This window comes from Megascapheus bottae, chromosome 13, assembly GCF_031878675.1.
Source record: "Megascapheus bottae isolate mThoBot1 chromosome 13, mThoBot2.hap1, whole genome shotgun sequence".
Lineage (NCBI taxonomy): Eukaryota > Metazoa > Chordata > Mammalia > Rodentia > Geomyidae > Megascapheus > Megascapheus bottae.
The window spans coordinates 57961877-57983491 of NC_143521.1; the positions used below are offsets into that span (position 1 = coordinate 57961877).

The window sequence follows — 21615 nt, forward strand, 5'->3', positions numbered from 1 at the left end:
TTTTTTTTTTTTTGGTCAGATGTAGGGTTTGAACTGAGGGCCTGAGTGCTATTCTTGAGTTTTTGTGCTCAGATCTAGTGCTGTACTACTTGTGCCATATTTCCACTTCTGGCTTTTTTTGGTAGTTAATTGGAGATAAGAGTTTCATGGAGAGGCCAGGAGTGTGGCCTAATGGTAGAGTGCTTACCTAGCATGCATGAAGACCTGGGTTTGATTCCTCGGCACCATGTAGAGAGAAAAAGCTGAAAATGTTGCTGTGGCTCAAGTGGTAGAGCTCTAGTCTTAAGAAAGCCCAATGATAGCACTCAGGCCCTGAGTTCAAGCCCTGGGACTGGTGAGAGAGATGGGGCGGGGAGAGAGAGGGAAAGAGAAAGAGAGAGAGAGAGAGATTGATTCATGGACTTTGCTGCCTTGGCTGAATTTGTGTTGTGATCCTCAGATCTCAGCTTCTTGAGTAGCTAGGGTCACAGATGTGAGCCACCAGTGTCTGGCATTCCTTGGATTTCTGTGTAGAAAATTGTACTCTGGAATTTTGTTTCCTTCCATCCTGGTACTACTCCTTTTGTTTCCTTGCGTTATTTTAGGTTAGGTGTCTCCCCCCTCCCCCCAGCCAGTGTTACACTTGAAGTGGTGCCATGAGAAAGCCTTGTTTGGGGTTCTTGGAAAGTATCCCTTGTTTGCCATCCCAGGAGCTTCCTCAGAAACCCCACTTTTATCAGATGCCTTATTAGGTTAAGGAAGCTCCTTGTACTCCCAACGCCCTCTTCTGAAGGTATTGTTACATTTTTTCCCCTTTGCTTGATACATGTTTACTTTATATTGGGAAATGATTTGATAACATTTTGTTGGAGCTTTTTATGTTTACATTGGTGAGCACGGGCTGGAACTTTCCCTTTGGTTCTGGCCAAAAGGAAGGACTATGTTGGCTGGGAGGCAGGAATGCTTCCCTGTCTATGTTACCAAAGAGTTTCCCTCAGATTTTCTCTGCTGGCTAGTCAAACTTACTGGAATATTGAAACCTACTGAACCCTATACCAGAAGACATTGGTGATTATTGTATCTAAAGTAAACAATAACAAGGGCTTTTAGAACAGGAGGACTGGAACAGTGCATTAACACACCACACCACCCAGACCCATATGTCAGTATCCTCAGAGGGACAACAGGAAGTGCTGCTTGAGTGACTTGCCAACTCCCTTCCTCCCTTCCTCCCTTCTTTCCTCCCTTCTTTTTGGTCAGAACACTGGCTCTACAGTGCCTCCAGACACTGGGCCACTTGGATGTGTTTGCTAGATCCTTAGTCTGTTACTTAGTGACACTGTGTCCAGGTATCTCAAGTCAGTGTATAGAGGCTCTTCCTGGCCCTTACTTGTTGTCTGGGTGGGGATTTTGCTCTACTGCTGGACCCCAGGGATCCCCAGGAATGGACAGCATCGCTCCTGGGCCAGCCTTGCCCCTATTGATTATCATTTAAAAAATTATAAAAGTAATATATACAAACATATGTATACAAATTTACAGAAATGTGTCAAGTAGCGATAACAGTCGTGTGCATGTGTATGTAGGTACTGGGGCTTGAACTCAAAGCCTCAAACTCTTGGTTAGCTTTTTTTTTTTGGTCTGTCATGGGGCTTGAACTCTGAGCCTGGGTGCTGTCCCCGAGGTCTTCAGCTCAAGGCTGGCCTTCTAACACTTGAGCCACAGCACCACTTCCCGTTTTCTGGCAGTTAGTTGGAGATAAGAGTCTCATGGACTTTAGTGCCCAGGCTGGCTTTGAACTGTAATCCTCAGATCTCAGCCTCTTAAGTAGCTAGGATGACAGATATGAGCCACTGGCACACAGATTTTGATTAGTTTTTTTACTCGAGGCTGACATACTACCACTTGAGTCACACCCCATTTGCTGTGTTTTTGCCAGATGACTGGAGTAAGAGTCTCCCAGATTTTTCTGCCCAGGCTGGCTTGGAAGCGTGATCTTCTGATCTTGGCCTCTTGAGTAGGCTTATGTGTGTGAGCTTCCAGTGCTGGCAGCCCTTGCCTTCTGCTGCTCATCACCTTCTCTTCTCACCTCTGGCCATGGGCTGAGCATCCTAGCAGACAAGCACATAGACCCGGGGCTTGTCTGTCAAGGGGCCCTGGCTGGGCCTGATTTTTTGGTCTGTCACTCCAGGGGGACCCGTGGTCTTAGAGTTAACATTTTGCTGAGCTTGAACTTGCTAGTTAGGTCTTCTGTTTGTTTTTGTTTTGGGGTGATACTGAGGTTTAAAGACAGAGTCCCGGGATCACTAAGTGAACTGTCTACCACTTGAGCTATGTCTCGAGCTGTTTTTGCTTTAATTTTTTTCTTTGGTTGTGGGGCTTGAACTCTGGTCCTGGGCGCTGTTCCTGAGCTCTTCAGCTCAAGGCTACCACCTGATCCGAGTCAAGCCCCACCTCTCAATTTTTTGGAGGTTAATTAGAGATAAGAGTCTTGGTCCTTTTGTGCCCAGGCTGGCTTTGAACCTTGATCCTCAGATATCAGCCTCCTGAGTAACTAGGATTATAGGCGTGAGCCACCATGCACAACCCCTCTTTGTGTGTGTGTGTGTGTCCTGGGGCTTGAATTCAGGGCCTGAGCCTTGTCCTTGGGCTTTTTCCTCCAAGCTAGTACTCTGCCATTTGAGCCACAGCACCACTTCTGGCTTTTTCTATGTGTGTGCTATCGAGGAATCAAACCCAGGTCTTTGTGCATTCTAGGAGAGCGCTCTACCACCAGGCCGCACTCCCGGCCCCTCTGTCTTGTTTTTAGAGCAGTGTTGGCAGCTGTGAATGAGGGAGGAGCCCTGGCAGTGGTGCTTCTGGGAGCATTTGGACCGTGACCTACAGGACTGTGCTCGTGCTCCACCCGCAGGTTGGTGTACAACAGCTTGCGTGTCAGAGTTTGCACTTGGTGCGATGCTGCCTTACTTCCAGATGGGAGGTGCCAGCGGGCGTCATGACCGGTGTGTCCATCCTATCACAGCTTGCGCTGGAATCTGGGGGAGCTGCGCCCTGGCCCAGGAACCCAGGCACCCGGCTCCTCTGCCCTCCTCCCTGCCCCGCCCTTGCCCTTCCAGCTTATCTTCATTCTGCATGCCTTCTCCTTCAGGCCTGGTGGGTGGAAGAAAGGCCCCTAGCTTGTCCCTGGCACTGTGGCTTGACAGGAATGAGACACCAGTAGAGTGGTGCTCCAGCACTTGACCCCCAGAGCTGCGCGGTTCTCTAGACACCATGGCTGTCTCTCCCGCACTCCTGCTGTTCATGGACAGGTGGGTTCTGGCACTGTGGCTGCTGCCTCACTTCTTGGTCAGGCAGTTTCCTCACGGTAACTTTGCTTGGAGTGGGCAGGATCCTGCCAGGGCCAGGGGTTTCTGGGTTGGGCTAGTGTTTGCACATGTGTATATCTGGTATTTATTTCACAGTAAAAGACCTCAGTGTTGTTCTTGCTTCCTAGTTCCTGTGGAGTTGGTAGGACTCGTACTGTGAAGAACTCAGCTTTATTTGGCCTCTTGGTGACAGGTGAAGTGGCACCTTTGTTCCCTTGCCTTATCAAGGAAAAGTCAGAGGCTGACATGTGTCCACTTCTGGGGGTAGAAACAGATCTAGCAAATGGGCTCGCAAGGAATTGCTCTTGCTTTTGCTATCTCTGCCCAGACAGATGCCAGGCTTGGTGACCCTGAGGAAGAACTTCTTAGCTTCTTCCTGTTTATGCAGTAAGGAGCTATATGTGTGTGGCTTTCTTTCAGGGTTGTTGGGAAGACTAATAAGACGTGCCTGGTACAGTCCAGGTCCAGGAGGTGACCTGTAGCTGGGACTTGGAAGATGGCTCAGAAGTTACCTCATGGTCTTTTCTGCTTGTGTCTGATATAGAAATTGCTGTATGCGAGACTAAGGAGGAAAGGAGCAAGAAACTCTAAGTAATTGGGATGCAGAGCTCAGGTGTGTGGTGTCCTGAGGGCTGAGGACTTGGAGGTTTATTCTTAGACTCACAGGAGTGCTGAGAAACCCCTGGGGAGCATCTGGCTGGTGGAACCTGCTGAGGCAGGCTGGTTCCATGTAGCTTACCCGCCAGTGTCTGGACAGGTTTGTCTGGCAGCTCTGTATCTAGTGAGTGCACAATTGTTTTCCAGTAACAGGGAAATCCTTGGAAAAGCTTTGGTTGCCCACATTTGATTGTGTGCCAAGGCCTGCTCTGGGCCCTGCCTCCTCCATGGTAAGTGGCAGGAGCAGGATGGTCTCAGGAGCCTGCCACCCTGGTAAAGGTGGCCGTGAGGCCCAGGGGACATTGTACCTGTGCCGTCAGTGAGTACCTCTAGAGTGTCACCCTGGTGAGCCCAGACCCAGGTGCAGCACTGCTGTGTTTTGTTTCCAGAAGCATTTCAGTTGTTGGAATTCAGATGGAAAGGCGTCCCTTTTCTGTGGCAATGCCGTCCCTGTGTGGCAGGGACTTGGCCTGTGAACCCTGCTGGTGTCACATCCTCTGTACATGCAGCATCTGCTTCCAACACTGCCATTTATTTCTAATTTTATGTTCATAAATAAGCTTTTTTACTTTTTTTTTAATTAATAAAAGGGTTACATGATATTTGCCAGATAATAAGCTTTTCTTTTTAAAGAAGATTCCCTAGATTCTTGATGAGACTCCACAAGACCCCGGTGGGAAGATGCTGGCATCGCAGATGCAGTGAAGGCTGGGCACCCCACCAAGCTGTAGCTCAGCTCTGGCTTACTGTCCTGCGGGATCAGCCTGATGTGAAACTTCAAGAGAGGCCAGAAACCCAGGCTTGCATGAGTTCTAGACTTAGAAAGTGTTTGACAAGCCAGGTGCAGTGGCTCACGCTTGTAATCCTAGCTACTCAGGAGGCTGAGATCTGAGGATGGCAGTTCAACGCCAGCCCAGGCATGAACGTCTGTGAGACTCTTATCTCCAATTAACCACCAGAAAACTGGAAGTAGCACTGTGGTTCAAGGGGTAGGGCAGTAGCCTTGAGCTGAAGAGCTCAGGGACAACGCCCAGGCTCCAAGTTCAAGCTTCACGACTGACAAAAAAAAAGGTGTTTGACAGATAATTCACATGGTGTAGGCAGAACATATAGGCTGCAGGCATGTGGTCTCTGCTGACAGCCCAAGCACCCCCGGCACAGGCTGTGCAGCGCAGAGACATCAGGCAGATGTGCTGTCATGAGAACGTGGGTTCTTATGATAGCCCTAAGGAGAAGTGAGTGTTGGCTCCACGTGAGCTTCCTGGGGAAAGGCACTGGCCCTGGGCAGCTGCTTTGCAAAGGGCATAGCTGAGGCTCTGCCAGTGACTCCTCCCCCCTCCCCAACAGCGCTGGTGTGGCAGTGGTCTTCATGTAACTCTGTGCTTCAGCTCTCAGGCAAATTTGGCAGGAGACCCTTTGGTGTTCTGGATGCAGATAGGAGCCTGAGCTGCTGAGTTGGGTTATGTGGTGGGCTCAGGTCTTCCCATCAGGAAGGCTGGTTTTGCCTCACCCCTCGGCTTGCTGGAAGCAGAGGATGTGGGAACATAGACAGCCAGCGCTTCCAGCAGAGGTCTTCTCTGCCTTTTTACCTTGCCCATGTCCCCTCTGCTGCCAGAGCTTGGCTCTTCCTCCGCATGGAAGACGGAGCAGGGGTGGGCTGCAGTGAGGCATGCTGCTTGCATGTGTCCCCTTGAGGATGACGGCCAGCCACTCTTCATACCAGGAAGAAATGGAGAAACTCCTGGGCTCTGTCCACTGCAGCAGACTCATTTGTGTGCTGGTGCTTGCTGGGTAGGGTCTGAGGTCAGAGTCTCAGGGGCAGCCTGGGGAAAGTACCACCTGCCAGACTGTCACCTGGAAGATGAGGGTGCTGCTTAGAGCAAAAATTTCATGGGGCAGGAGCTCTGTGCCTGGAGCAGTGCCCAGAAGGGTCAATATGTACTAGAACAAATACTCGCTATGTAGGTCAGTAAGCATTTGAGCAAGTGAAGGTGGCCTTGCTGCCATTACATAGCAGCTCTTTGCTGCATGAAGGCCCTGTGTGGCTTGCCCCTGAAGCTGGGTCCTCTTCCTGGCACCTGCTCTCGGCTGGCAGAGGAACGGCTCTGGCCATGCTCTTGGGAAGAGGGCCTGCTGCTCAGGTCTGGTCTTGGGAAGTCAGGGGGTGCTGGCTGGTTTAATTGTCATCTTGATGGGCTATGCTGACACTCGTGTGCCCTCTGCAAGTATGAGCTGTCCCCAAAGGCTAGGCTGTCTTCTGCTCCCAGGCTCTGAGCTCCCTGAGGGAAGACCCTGCTGACTAACCTCTGGACACCTAGCAGTGGGGCCTCAGCCGGTGCAGGGCGGGGTGAGACCTGCAGCGAGGAATTGCAATGAACCCTGGGCCTGCCGGCCCTGCCAGCGCTTCCCCTGCGCTGTGCAGGTGGCTGTCTCGGCACTCTAGCCCCGGAGCTCTAGGAGGAGATGAAGGCAGGGGTGCCGACAGATGGTCCCCTCCTCCGTCATGGTCACACAGATGTGTATGGTTAATTTTTGTGGAGGAGGTGTCCCTAGCCTTCAGGCTCTCTTTCCTTTCCAGGCTGGAGAGGCTGTCTTGGTCATTGAGGCGTCACCACCCTGCCTAGTGGGCAGATAGCTGGCGGGCTTTGCGGGGCTCACCTGTGTGTTCCATGACCGGAGTCCTAGATGTCATGGATGCGTCCTCGGTGTGGGTGGCACTGAGCCGGGCGTGCTGGCGGCAGGTGGCCTGCACTGGTGCTCCCCTCTCCTTGTCAAACTGAATCTGGGAAATGGACGTGCGAGTGGAGAAGGGTAAGGTTCTAGCTCTGCCTGTCTCCTGACGTTCCTAGACCTGTCTGCTCTTTGGTCCCTGTGTGCTGTAGCGGCTGGGGTCCTGCTGCCCCTTGCGTTCAGCTTGGGTGAGGTTCAGCCTCCTGGAGGAACATGGGCAGTGTACCATCTGCCAAGTGAACTTGCCAGGCAGCCGGGAGCCAGCGCTCCGGTCCCTTTTCTGTAACCCTCTGGGGATCCAGGGGGACAGCTGCTTTAGTTTTAGGTGTCCCCTTAGCCTCACTTACACGAGTACCCTATGCTCTCCCAGCAGGCAGGGACTTTGCTAGGCTTTGGGAAGTCTTACTGGCTTCAAAGTTTGGACTGGGAGAGGTACAAAGATGGCTCACTTTCCAAGGGCAGAAATAGGCAGGTTTGCAGGGACTTTTTGTTGATTATGAACTTTTAAAAGGACGTGACAGCATGGTTCAGAATTTAAAAAGTTAGTAACCTGTCCCAGAGGAGCGAAGTTGCCAGTTCCCATGCCCTTCAGGTAGTGTGGGCCTGGCTGAGCAGAGATGCTCGCGTTGCATGGTGTATCTGGTGTGCTTGGATAACTTGTCCTTTGATGATCGGTCACAGCGCCACAGCCTTGTTGAAGCTGGAAGTGAATGTGTGCGAATGCCACCTTCAGTGCTTGGGTTTTCAGTCTAAGTAACATTAAAAAAAAAAAAAGTAACATAGTTTGCATTGCCAACACGTTTCATTGCCCATGGCTGACATTTGCTGTCTGGGCAGGCATTCAGCCCCACCTCACCCCGCCACCTGTGACCAACAGTGTCTCCTCCTGCCGAGCAGGGTACCCTGGACAGCCTGGCTAGGCCTGAGGGAGGCGCACTGGCTGGTTCTTCATAGCATTCCTGGGAGCTGCTTTTGAGCTTGGAGAAACTGATGTACCTTTGATATCTAGCATTTCTTCTTTACTGGTCCTGTGGGGTTTTCCCCCGAGCTGTTACCTGGAGGAAAGTAATTACTTCCCAAGCCTCTGAATGAAGACCACGGTGACACCTTTCCTGGTCCTCAGGTTCTTTCACCTCCCGTGGGTGGCTAGAAGCAGACTTGCCCCTCACTGTGGCTATACTATTCACAGCTTCCCCCTGTACCCCGCCCCAGTGTCTTTTGGAGATCAAAGCTGCTTTGAAGTCCCCCTGGGTTGGGGCTGGGAATGTGACCTAGTGGTAGAGTGCTTGCCTAGCATGCACGAAGACCTGGGTTCAATTCCTTGGTACCACATACATAGAAAAAAGCTGGAAGTGGTGCTGAGGCTCAAGTGGTAGAGCTCTAGCCTTGCGAAAGCCTAATAACGGTGCTCAGGCCCTGAGGTCAAGGCCTAGGACTGGCCAAAATCAAAAAGAGTGAAATCCCCTGGATGCTCTGTGGCCCCATCTTGGTGGGCTGTTCACCTGCCGTCATTGGGAGCCCCTCATTCTTAAAAATAAGGTACTTCCTCGCCCTGACATTTCTGCCTGGGGGATGCAGGGCTACTGCAAGGCAGATCTGGGTCAGTGTGAAGATGGTGCACCTATAGGTCAGGGCAGTCAAATATGTGGCCGCCCCAAGCTCCTCAGGGCACTGGATCCTCTTGTCTCTTGTTTTGGAGAGTGTTTTCGGGCCCAGGGAGCAGCCATACTGTGTGGTGGTCCTCAGGTGGTCAGGGCCAGGCCACATGTCATCAAAACAGGTACAGGCCATTGGGGTGATTTAGGTCAGAGATGGTGCGAGCCATTTGTTCCCGAGCTGCCACTCCGTTGGTGCAGTCAGGGCCTGGCAAAGTCCCAGGGTTTGACAGATTTAAAAACTATGCACGAGGGACAGCTGAAGCAAGGGTGGAGCTGCCCACAGGCCAGCAGCTGTGTGTCAGATGGGAGAGGTTCTGTATTACCCTGGGAAAAGGCCACAGGTTTTTATGTGCCATGAGTGCCCCGGGTTTTTGTTTGTTTGTTCATTTTTTTTTTTGCCAGTCCTGGGCTTGAGCTCAGGGCCTGAGCACTGTCCTTGGACTTTCTCAAGGCTAGAGCTCTACCACTTGAGCCTCAGCACCACTTCCAGCATTTTTCTATGTATGTGATCCTGAGGAATTGAACCCGGGTCTTCATGTGTGGTAGGCAAGCACTCTACCACTAGGCCAAACTCCTGGCCCCAGATTGCCCTGTTTTTGTCACTGGATGTGGCTGAGGCCCTCAGGAAGTGTGTCAGCCAGGAGGCTGGGAGGGTGGGTACGTGGGCACCTCTGCTTGGCCCTAGCCTGCACAGGAGCTTCTGTCCAAGGCTGATGCCCTCAGGGAGAGAGGCAGATGCCTAGAGGACTGAGTAAACATTGCTCTTGAGCCGTCATGGACCTGGCTGCCCGCTGCCTCTGTGGAGGAGGAAGTTAAATGGCATCTGGGGAGAAGCAGGTGGTGAAGATGTGCCTGTGGCAGGCAGCCCACGAGCTGGGGTGAGAGATGAACTGAGTGTGTGTGGCGGGATTTGTGATCCTGGGTCCCAGGTGGCTCCCCAGAGCTCTCGGTACACAGTTTGGTGAGAGCCTGTGTGGGCTGGAGGCAGGGGCCACAGGCACAGCACTGATGCTGTGCTTGGTGGCCTGCCCAGGAGAATGGCCTGAGGCTCAGTGTCCTTGGGTCTCTCTCATGTCAGAGGCTTTTGGGAGGCCAATCACTGTCCGTCTCTAAGTAGAGCAAGTGCTTTTGACAGAGGAATTTATCCTCTCATCAAAGGGCCCATCAGTTTACAGGGAATGCAAACCAGTCGGCCCTTCTTTCCAGAGCTCTTGCCCGGCGCCTGGGACTGAGCGAGCAGTACTGGCAGGTGTGTGTCTTCTAGTCTTTACCCTATGTGGCTGGGGGTGCATGTTAGTCACTTTGTCACTGTGACAAGATGGTGTCACCCAAGTTTCTCCAGTATAAAGTAACTCATCATTTGTAGAAGTTAGTTTTAAACTATGTTAAAAATAGTCTTTTTTTTTTTTTTTTTTGCCAGTCCTGGGCTTGAGCTCAGGGCCTGAGCACTGTCCTTGGACTTTCTCAAGGCTAGAGCTCTACCACTTGAGCCTCAGCACCACTTTCAGCTTTTTTCTATGTATGTGGTACCGAGGAATTGAACCCAGGTCTTAGTGCATGCTAGGCAGGCACTTTAACCACTAGGCCAAACTCCTGACCCAAAAATAAAGTTTTAAGCCAGGCGCTGGTGTCTTATGCCTGTTGTCCTAGCTACTCAGGAGCTGAGATCTGAGAATCACAGTTCAAAACCAGCCTGGGCACAAAAGTCTGTGAGATTCCTATCTCCAGTCAATGACCAGAAAACCAGAAGTGTCGTTGTGGCTCGAGTGGTAGAGCAATAGCCTTGAGCCTAAGAGCTCCGAGACAATACCCAGGCCCAGAGTTCAAGCCCCATCACCAGCAAAACAATAATGTGTTGGCAGGTGCCTCTCACGGCTTTTCCTCCTCCACTATTTATATTTGCTTATTTGTCTTTCCTGAGCCCAAAGATTTCTATTTTATTTGATGACTTTTACTGCTCTGTCTTTATTATTATTATTTTGTCAATTGAGGGCTTGAACCTGGTCTGGGTGCTATCCCTGAGTTGTTCTTTTTTGTTGTTGTTTTTTTTTGCTTAAGGATAGTCCGCTTCCACTTTAAGCCACAGTGCCACCTCTGGTTTTCTGTTGGTTATTTGGAGATCACAGCCTCCTGAGTAGCTAGAATTACCGGTGTGAGCCACTCGTGCTTGGTTGTTTTCATTATTTTGATGATTAAATTACTCCAGATTTGGCAGTGGATCTCCCCGCTGACAAGCCTCCATCTTCCTAGAGCACTTCCTTTTGCCCAGGGAGGTGCTACTTGGTCCTTCTGAGGACCCTTAGAAACCATTTTTTAAAATGCTTGCACCTGTAGTTCATCTCAACATTACTTATACAGACTCCCCCTTATACAGTGGGGGCCTGGGGTGTTGGACCTTCTGTTTCCATGTTCTCTGAAAAGGAAGTCCCAGTAGCCACTACCTCCCCACCATTTGCCTTATAAAGGGTCTATTAATAATCTCTGGCTGTGAACCGGAGGCCTCAACTTGTATCACAGCCTGTGGATCATGGACGGGCTTTTGTTAAACATAGGAAGCTGTCACGGTGTCACACAACTGTTAAATGGTTGAGCCAGGGTTTAGTTTGCTTTAGCTAGCTTTTTCTGATACACTTTGTTATCACTTAACACATTTCCTTACTCTGAATTATAGAATTTTTAATGTAACTGTTGAATAACAAAAAGTTTATTTCTGGTTCTCTTGCTGCTTACCTCTCTGTCCTTGTGAAAGTCAAGTCTGAAGAATTCAAGTAGGTGGCTCACCCTGTTCTCTCTGAAAGGAAAGGTTGCTGCTTTTATTGAATTCTTTAGCTGTCTTACTGTTTCTCCAAGCTCCCAGAAGTTCCTTAATCTTTTTATTTTCTTCCTATAGGAATTTGCTTGCTAGAAAACACAATACAAGACTTGACAGACAAAGAGACTTGGGATGGAAGTTATTTGGAAAAGTTCCACTCGGAGAGAATGCTCAGAAAGATTGGAAGAGGATACAGAAGGTATACTGGACGGGGGGGGGGGGGGGGGACCAGTATCCCGTGCTGAGGGGTGGGGCATGGGTTGTCGTGGATGCGTGGAGGGGTGACCTCTGCCCAGTGGAGAGCCTTTCTGTATCGCTTGATGTCCCATTCATAAAAGTCAGATCCGCACAGAATGTGAGTGAATTTAGCCCTCTTCATTCTGATAGCTTTTAACATGTATCTATATATGTATATATAAGTATATAATACATACATGTCATATATATATATGTGTGTGTATATATATATATATATGTGAAAGTTGGGTTGACAAAGCTGAGCTTTAAGTGTTTATAACTTCATTAACTTTGATCAGTTTTTCCAGTAACACTTGGAAATGTGTTTATCACCAAATTTCATTATATGTTTGATATTAAAGTATTCCTGAGGGGAGGGAAATGGGTACCAAGACATGTCAAAGGGTATCAATGTATGTGAATTAATGCACCTTCTATCTGGCAAATATCATGTAACCCTTTTACTAATTACAATAAAAAATATTAAAAAAAAAGAAAAATATATGAAAAAAATAAACTGCTGGGCCAGGAGTTTAGCCCAGTGATAGAGTGCTTGCCTAGTATGAAAAAAAAAAAAATAAAGTATTCCTGTGGATGGATGTCTTAGAGCTTTCCTCTTTGTGTTGCTCTGGAACAAGGCAGGCCAGGCTGTCATTTTCCAGCCTCTGCAGATCCTTTCTCTTGCTCGCTCTCAGGTTGTGTCCATTTGGGAGGTGGAGATCCCCCCCAGGCCCACAGCAGCCTTGTCACTGCCAGCCTTGCTCCTTATGTGGGAAGGACAGCAGTGAGGAGGGGTGCATGCCAGATGCTGTCTGTGCCTCCTCCTAGGCCCTGAGCCTACGGTCCTAGCATCCTGAGAATCTACTCTTGCCCCCTCAACAGCCGCCCCTGTAGCCTCAGGTTTCTGTTTACCGACAGTCTTCCATGAACAGGGTTGAGTACCAGCTAAACGCTGGGCCTCAGGGCTGTCCGGGTTGAGAGGAAGAGCAGAGTCTGTGCTCTGCACCCAGGCCCTCGGGGCATGGGCCCTCAGGGAGGCACTGGAAAGGAGGTACGGCTCTGTTCCAGGCCACACAGGCTCTTGACATCACCCACCGGGGATCTGGTGCTGTGTGGTTGCTGGGCACTGACTGTGTGATAGAGCATTCGTGTTTCCGGTCTACTTAAAACTCCAGCAACCCTAGGAGGAAGGGTGATGGTTGTATCTTCACAGCCAGAGGCTGAGTGTCTCCTGCAGGTGGGCAGTGGCAGAGGTAGACTGTGAGGCAGGCGCTGGGCCCTGGGGCCCGGGGGCCTCACTGCAGTCTGGGGAGCTATTGGTCACCACGCGTGAGGCTCAGGAGCAGCAGGAAGAAGCTGTCGAGGCCCGTGGGGGCACTGGTGCCAGCTCTGACTTGTGGCTGTTTTTAGCTGAGGATAGTAAGTTTCCTCTGTGAGTCCACCAGAGAGGAAGTGGGGTCTGGTCCTGTGGAGCTCACTGTGGGTGCAGAGGTGAGCCCCTCTGAGAGCCCCGGATGGGTGGATGATCTGCTGGGTGTGTGGGGTGAGGGTGAGGGGGGGTGGACACACACAGGCTCCCATATATTGCGATTTTCATCCCTAAGCAAATTTAATTTTTTTGTGTGTCAGTCGTGGAATTTGAACTCTGGGCCTGGGCGCTGTCCCTGAACTCTTCAGCTCAAGGCCACCACCCTACTCCAGGAGTAGGGGTAGGCCAGAACGCCACTTCTGGTTTTCTGGTGATTGATTGGAGATAAGAGTCTCATGGACTTTAGTGCCCAGGCTGGCTCTGAACTGTGATCCTCAGATGTCAGCCTCCTGAGTAGTAGCTAGGATTACAGGCATGAGCCACCGCACCTGGCTTTAAATTTGTTTTGAATATTGTCTACAATTCCCTAGAATCGTTGACTTGCTAAGCAAATTGGGATATGTTTTGGTATCTTGTTACGTTTTGGACTTAAGTAATTTTATAATCTTATTAATCAAGCAAAAGATTACAGAAGTTTTTTTTCTTTTTTCTTTTTTTTTTTTTTTTTTTTGCCAGTCCTGGGCTTGAGCTCAGGGCCTGAGCACTGTCCTTGGACTTTCTCAAGGCTACAGCTCTACCACTTGAGCCTCAGCACCACTTCTGGCTTTTTCTTTTCTAGGTATGTGGTACCGAGGAATGGAACCCGTGTCTTTGTGCATGCTAGGCAAGCACTCTACCACTAGGCCAAACTCCCGGCCCAGATTACAGAATTTTTAAAGAAACAGTATTTCAAAAAGTAGCAATTAGGGGCTGGGAACATGGCCTAGTAGTAGATTGCTTGGCTAGCATGCAGGAAGCCCTAGTTCAATTCCCAATACCACATACACAGAAAAGGCTGGAAGTGGTACTGAGGCTCAAATGGTAGACCACTAGCCTTGAGAAAGCCCAAGGACAGTGCCCAGACCCTGAGTTCAAGCCCCAGGGCTGGCACTAAAAATAAAATAAAAGTAACAACAATTACACTAAGCAAATGTTCCCTTGACTTAATATCATTTGTCTCATGGTTGAACTTCTCTGTGTTTTTAGTGCCCTGCACTTTCCTTTTCCTTTATCTTAATTTTTTTTAATTGAACTGAAATGACTAGCTGGCTGGTTGTGTGGTAACATGATAGTGCAGAAATGACCATCTGGCTTCAGTCATCAATAATACAGAATGAAATGGAACCAGCATGGATCACATGATCTGGCCTATGTGCCTCTGGCCCTCTCATCTCTCCATCCTGCTCCCCGCTGACAAAGCCCAAGAGGCCTACAGTCAGGGGGGACTGTGGGTACCAGGCCTGAGGCAGCTGTGTCACTGCCATCTGCTCCCTCAGCTCCCACTTTGCAAAGGAGGAACTGGAGCCTCCTGTCCACACTTGTGGTCTGAGAAGCTGAGGGCACTCCAGTAAGGAGCCAAAACAGAAGGCCCTCGGGAAATGCTTTACTCCTTGTCCTTTTCCCCAGAATCACTAGTATTGGCAGGCAGCATATCACCTGGTGCTTTTGCAAGCATAGACTTAGAGTCGGGCGCCAGCTGCTTCTGTGTATAATCCTGGCTACTCAGGAGGCTGAGCTGAGGATCATTGTTTGAACAGACAAATCTAAGAGACTTTTATCTTGATTAAGTGGCAAAAAGCTCAATGGTATGGCTCAAGTGGTAGAGCACCTTGAGTGGAAAATCCAAGCAAGAGCACGAAATCAAGCCTCAGAACCAGAAAAAAGAAAACCGACTGTGGAGCCTGCCACAGCTTGGCCATGTGCCTCACGGTGTGACTTAACCTCTGGGCCTCCTCCTCTAGCGTTTGGAGAGCAGGACAGAGAGGTTAAGTGAGTCAGCACGTAGTGGAGGTGGCGTGGCAAGTGCTGTAGGAGTGCTGTGACACGTCAGCCCCCAACTACAGGAAGGAGCAAAAGGTGGGAGACCCCTTCGCTGGCTGGTTCAGCCGGCACTGTGCCATGCTGGGACTGGGGCTTCACAGAAGCAGCCAGGCCATAGTGTCTCCAGAGCCAGAGTCTGTGGTCGAGGCAGGGCCTGGGTAAGCGTGGAGCCGAGGGCTCTGGGCTTGCTTCAGCCTCTCTCATTTTCTCCACATAGCCTAGAGCCAATTGTTTCTTCTCTGTGTCCTTCAGCTAAATGGACGTTCTGATACCTGCTTGCTGGACTGCACCCCTAAGTGGAAAGTGTGTGTGGTATGTGTTTAGGCAGGGTCTGTCATAGCTCTTGGCTCAGTTAGTGAAGGAGTGGCTGTAGTTATGAAGCAGGTCTGCCTGGGTACACACGGCCTTTCATGACGTTCTCTTTTGGGGAAATTTGTTATGTTACTTTCTGTTATCTTTTTACCTTTCTTTTCTTTCTTTTCCTAGTTCTGGGACTTCAACTCAGGGTCTGGGCTCTGTGTGTGAGCCTCTCTGTGCTCAAGGTTCTACCACCTGAGCCACAGCCCCACTTGCAGCCTTTTCTGTTTATGTAGTACTGAGGAATCGCACGCAGGGCTTCATGCATGCTAGGCAAGCACTCTACTACTAAGCCACATTCTTTTCACAATTCCTAAAATGTTGGCAAATGAAGCCAGGTTTGTGTTGGTTTATTTTATCATAGAGTTTCTTTGCAGAGGAGCAGCAGTGGCCAAAGGTAAAAGCACCACACTAACGCTGTGTGTGTGTGTGTGTGTGTGTGTGTGTGTGTGTGTGTGTGTGTGTGTGTGTGTGTGTGTGTGTGTGTGTGTGTGTGTGCTGGTACTGGAGCTTGTAATCAGGATCTGAACACTGTCCCTCTAGCTTTTGAACAAGGCTGCTGCTCTACCACTTGAGCCACAACTCCACTTTTAGCTGTTGGTGGTTAGATGGAGATAAGAGTCTCACTGATTTTCCTGCCCAGGGTGGCTTTGAATCATGATTCTCAGATCTCAGCTTCCTGAGTAGCTAGCTAGCTAGTATTACAGGCATGAGTCATTGGCACCCAGCCTACAGCAGGGGTTCTTTATTTTACTTTATTGTCAGGGTGCTGTATAGAGGGGTTATAGTTGCATTTGTAAGGTAGTGAGTACATTAATTACTTCTTGAACATTGTTTTTCTCCCACTTCCCTTCTCCTCACCCCCTCTCAAGTTGTAAAGTTCATTTCCAACACACTGTCTTCTGAATATTGCTGTTACACTGTTACACTGGTTCATCCTTTGTCCTTTGCTTCATCATATCTTGTTTTCCCCTTCCCTTCCCTGATTTAAATAAGCTTTTTTTTGTTGTTGTTTTGGGGTTTTTTTTGCTGTTGTTGGTTCTGTTGTGGGGCTTGAACTCTGGGCCTGGGTACTGTCCTTGAGCTGAAGAGTTATCTCTTTACCACTTGAGCCACAGTACCACTTTCAGTTTTCTGGTGGCTAATTGTAGATAAGAGTCTCAGGGACTTTGGTGCCCAGGCTGTCTTTGAACTGCAGTCCTCAGATCTCAGTCTCCTGAGTAGCTGGGATTACAGGTGTGAGCCACTGCATCTGGCTAAGCTGTGGATCTTTTTTTTTTTTTGGTTGTAGGGCTTGAACTCTAGGCCTGGGCGCTGTCCCTGAGCTCTTCAGCTTAAGGCTACCTCTTTACTCTTGGGCCTGGGTGTTGTCCCTAAGCTGTTCAGCTCAAGGCTACCATCTTACCCCTTGAGCCACAGTGCCACTTGTGGTTTTTTTAGTGGTTAATTGGAGATAAGAGTCTCACAGTATTTAGTGCCTGGGCTGGCTTTGAACTGTGATCCTCAGATCTCAGCCTCCTGAGTAGCTAGGATTACAGGTGTGAGCCACTGCGCCCAGCTGAGCTGTGGCTTTTAAAGCAGGTTGCCAGATGGACGTATCTTTAATCACCTAGCATTTGTGAGAAATGCAAGTCCTTGGCTCTGACACCAACGCACTGAAACAAACTGGAGGCTGGGATCCAGAGTCATATTGTAGTGCTCTGTAGTCATTCCTAATTCAGGTGCAGATTTAAGAGCCATTAATGCGCAAGGTGGGGGTGTATGACATTAAAGGAAAAACGTCTCTGCTCCCAATGGCTATGAAGAGTCCATAGGACACCACTGTACAAGCTTCAGTCACTGCCGGTGACCTGGAGAAGATCTGGAGAGTGGAAGTGCGCAGACTGTATCTGAAGAGTGCCCAGGTCTCTATGTTTGACTTTTCCTAGACTCAGGCTCAGCTGGGCAATGATGCTGTCTTGAGATCAGTCCTTTGCCTTATGTGCAGAGAGGACCTTCTTTCTTGGACTTCTTGGCCCTTTCATTTGCTCTACAATTTTGAGCTATTCAGTAACTCCATTCTGGAATTACAATGAAGGGCCTGACTTATTTGACCCTTGTCTTCACTGGAATTTGCCATGGACGGAGGAGAGACACTTTAACACATAACTCCAATAATAGTGAGTGGTTGTTGTAATAAATGCTGTGGAGAGTCCAGAATGTGGTGGTTGCGGGGGGGGGGGAGTTGGCACCACTGAGAACATTTCTCTAAAATCAAGTTGCCTCATGCAGTGGTCACCTCTTGTCCCTTATCTTTGGGCACCTATCAGCAGCTTTGTATCAGCAGCTAGCTCCTGCCCCTCCTGGCCACCCACTTTGTCATTCCAGTTTCTTTGGCCATGTCTTTCATCTCCCCACATGCTCTAAGTCTCTGGGGCCAATTCTCAGGCATGCCTGTATCCATGACATGAAGTCTCGAGTTGGGACCCATATAAATTCATCTGTTTGAGGAGCCTTTAGACCGTGATGCTTGTGAGCAAATGTCAGAGGCTCAGAGTTGGAAACAGAGCTGTTTTAGTGCAGTGTGTACGAGTCTTTTAGACATAGTTCTGTGCCCACAGGCATGAGCCATTGACCTTATTGTCAGGAAGCAAGGTGAGGTCAAAGTGTACGTCCTGGTTGGGCTCTATGCCAGTGATCGCTGCAGGGAAGAACAGGCTCGTCCATGCCAGTGTCCTGGATAAAACTGTCACGTGAGCCACGTTGAGTCTGTGGCCTGCTCTGGATGGATTTATGTTACTGCAAATGTCTCTGATAGCCTTCTGGAATTTCAAGTCCATCTTAGATCTTCAAGAGCTCCAGAAAGCAGCGGATCTCAAAGGGACATTCATGGTCTTCACTTCCATATTTTGAGAAGTCTGAGCTATTCAGAAAGTCACAAAATGTCACACATGGCAGAAGGATGGGTCCAGGTGCAGTGGGATAGCTAACTGTAGACCTCCAGACAAACAGTAATTTAATAATAAAAAAGAATCGACCTCCTATGTCTTTGGAATATGGGTTTAGACAGACCTACAGACATAAATGAGCTCTGCTCATGTCCCTGCCCTGGGTATGGTGGAGTCAATACATCCCGAGCTGCCGCCAGTGAGTGTGCCCTGGGAACCTGAGTGGAGTGCCCAGAGCAGCTGCTCCAGGGGCAGCGGGCAGGGGACTGGGAATTGATACTGAGTTTACAGATTTGTGCCCTCCCTGACATTCCCCAGCCTGCATATGGGCAGCCCCAAGCCTGGCAACGCAGAGTACCGGGAGGGGCTCTGTGGGCTGGTCTGAGAAGTCCTCTTCTTCGTTATTCCTTCCTCAGTTCTGCAGTCGGGGCAGGAGACAGTTTCATGGCAGTAGCAGCAGGTTGGCAGGCGCTAAAGCTGCAGGACGGCAAGCTGATGTGAAGAGCGTGCACACCTGGGTACACCTCTGAGCGCTGTCTAGCTTCCACCAGGCTCTGATGAGCACACAGCTTATGTGCCGAAATAAGCAGAACCGGAGAGACTCAGGGAATTAGAGAGCGCCAGGAAGATTGTAGAGGGAAGTCCAGGAAAATGACCCTGGGAGTTGTGATGGACTCCTGTATCTCCTGTTATGTCACCAGTAACCTGGATTTGACAGGAACACCCGCACTGCACTGAACTTTGGGGTAGAACATGCAGGTCCCGGACAGGTCACTGGGTGGCGTGCTTGAGCGCATGGTGTGCGTGCTAAGAGTACTGAAGACTGCTGAGGACTTATTTTTACAACTCACAGAAGACTGGTTGGAACTTGTCTGGAATCCAAATGGATCACTTACTTAAAAGAACTATGTCAGCGCTCATACTAAATCAGAGTCTCACAAAACAGTGTTCAAAATTTCTAGAACACAGTTCTATGAAATGGGATTGTCTTGGCAACCATCAAATACCAATCTCAGGATTACATATGTGTCGGCGTTATTCAGTACTTTAAAAGCAGATGCTATTTTAAAAAATGCTCACCACAAGCTGGGCACACTGGCTCACGCCTGTAATCCTAGCTACTCAGGAGGCTGAGATGTGAGGATTTCGGTTGAAAGCCAGCCTGGGCACTAAAGACCCGGAGACTCTTATCTCCAATTATTACCCCCCTCCACTACTCCCCGCCCCTAGAAAACCAGAAGTGGCCCTGTGGCTCTAGGGGAAGGAGTAAGAGTAGGGCGGTGGTAGCCTTGAGCTGAAGAGCTCAGAGATGGAGCTCAGGTGCAGGCAGGGTTCAAGCCCCATGACAAAACAAAACAAAACAAAAACTCAGATAAGGAAGGGAAAGCAGTTAAAGCTGGCTCATGCAGAAAAGTCTGAGAGACTCCATTTTTAATTAACCATTAAAGTGCTGGATGGTGGCATGAAGCAAGTAGTAGAGTAGCCATGCGCAAGTAAGTTGAGCGGGAAAACTCAAAGCTCTGAGGCCAAGCCGTAGGACCATCAGAGGGTGGTGGGAATAAAGATATTAACCAATAGAAAACCAGCAGACTAAATGGATTTGTTTGTAAGTTTGTGTGATGGAGATCAAGCTCAAGTCCTCACCTATGCTTAGAGAATGTTCTAGCACTAAGGTATATTCCCAGCTCCCATAAATGGAAAATTTTAAACTGAATTATGATAACTGAAGTAACTAGCCTGGCTTGGTGGCAGAGTGGGCATGCTAGAAAAAAGAATGACTGAATTTCAAGATGCATCAGAGGTTACCTAATCTGAATGATCACACAGGAGAAAGGGGAGGAAGAAGAGGAGGAGCAGGACATGGGGGGATACTAAAAAGTCTAGATTTGTGTTATTGGAGTCTCAGAAGAAGATGAGAAAGAATGTGATACCAAATAATACCGGACCAGTGGCTGAATGAATGACATAAACCTAACCTACACATTTAGGAAATGAAGTAACCTCCAAACAGATCCACCCTGAGAAGTCAATCCTGACAAGTCATAACAACATGGCTGAAGATAAAGATGAAACCATCTCCCAAGGAACCAGAGAAAAATAATGCATTGTTTGCTGAGGAATAATAATGTGAGTGACTGAACTTCTCATCAGAAACCCACAGAAGTGGCCCTGTGGCTTAACGTGATAGAGCATTAGCATTCAGCTGAAGAGCTCAGGGACACTGCTCAGGCAAGCCCCATGACTGACAAAAAAAAGGAGGAGGAGGAGGAGGAGGAAGAAGAAAGAAAAAGAAGAGGAGGAGAAAACATACTGAGGCCAATAGGAAGGGAATGACCATTTTAGGGGGCTGAAAGAAAAGAGCTCTATACCCAGCCAGAATGGTGTATCAGCTATGAAGGTGATGTGCAGGTATTCCCAGATGAAGGAAAACTAAGCGGATTTGTTGCCAGCTAAGCTGCTACAACAGATTTGCTAAAGCAAAGCTAGAGAGTCAGCTCTGCTGAGACAGAGGGCCACTGAGCATCAGGAAGGAAGAGCAGGCACATAAGTATCTGGGCAGGTACAGTAGACTAAGGGAGGTCTTTAAAGATGTTTGGTTGAAAGCCAAAATGAGAGTGTCGTCTGGGGTTCTAAGTGTAAGTAGATAGAAGATATGAGACATTAAAATATAAAGGGGAAATGATAAGGCAGTCAAATTTCTGCATTTGTAAAATATTGATTCCAATTAGGTCATGAAAAATTAAATGCATATTACAACTGACTTCTAAACAATTTCAAAAAGATAACTAGCCAGAAATATATTGAGCAAGTTAAAATGAGATTCTACAGTTCAAAAAACCAAAATGAGACAAAAGACAAAAACTCCTGAGTTAAAGCAAAAAAGTAGAGGAAGAACAGAGAGAAAATGGTAAGATGATAGACCTGAATTAGACATACATTAAATGTAAAGCCTCTGGGCATACATCTTAGTACGTAATTTTGACAGATTATCAACTATACATTGTCTGTAGCAAACTCATTTCAAATATAACGTATTAGAGACAATTAGAAGAAGATGGAAAGGGTTTAGAGTTCAAGACTCCCATTTATGAGCTGCCTTCAGTTCCCCATTAGAAAAAAAAAAGATGGCTCTATTAATATAAAAAGTGAAGAAAAAAAGATTTCAGAGTAAAGAAAATTATCAGAGATCAAGAAAGACATTACCTCTTCAACTTGTAAGCATCCTAAGTGAATATCAATTAATAACAGAACTTCAAATACACAAAGCAAAGAAACTGGTCAGAACAAGTAGGCAAGCCCACCTTTACCACCAGAACAGCAGTGCTTCTCTCTGGATGTAATTCAAAGCAGTGGCTGGACAGAATCCTCAAAGACATGGGAGAATTGAGCACCCTTGTCCACCAACCATGTCTCACTGGCCAGTCCAGATCCATCTACCCCCCAACCCCCAGCATGCCAAGCGCCCTCTCCAGGGTTGGAACAGAGATTAGAATATTTGGAAGGA

The 21615-nt window shown here is 48.7% G+C and overlaps 1 protein-coding gene across 2 annotated transcripts in view; it reads left to right on the plus strand.

The window, feature by feature from the left end:
* Nucleotides 1-21615, plus strand: part of Tbc1d14 (TBC1 domain family member 14) — an 82254-nt gene that overhangs the window by 21225 nt on the left and 39414 nt on the right. For both annotated transcript variants that reach the window (XM_090343862.1, XM_090343863.1), the window contains exon 3: nucleotides 11280-11400. In XM_090343862.1, the coding sequence (XP_090199988.1) occupies nucleotides 11280-11400 (121 nt within the window). The remainder of the gene's footprint in view (nucleotides 1-11279; nucleotides 11401-21615) is intronic.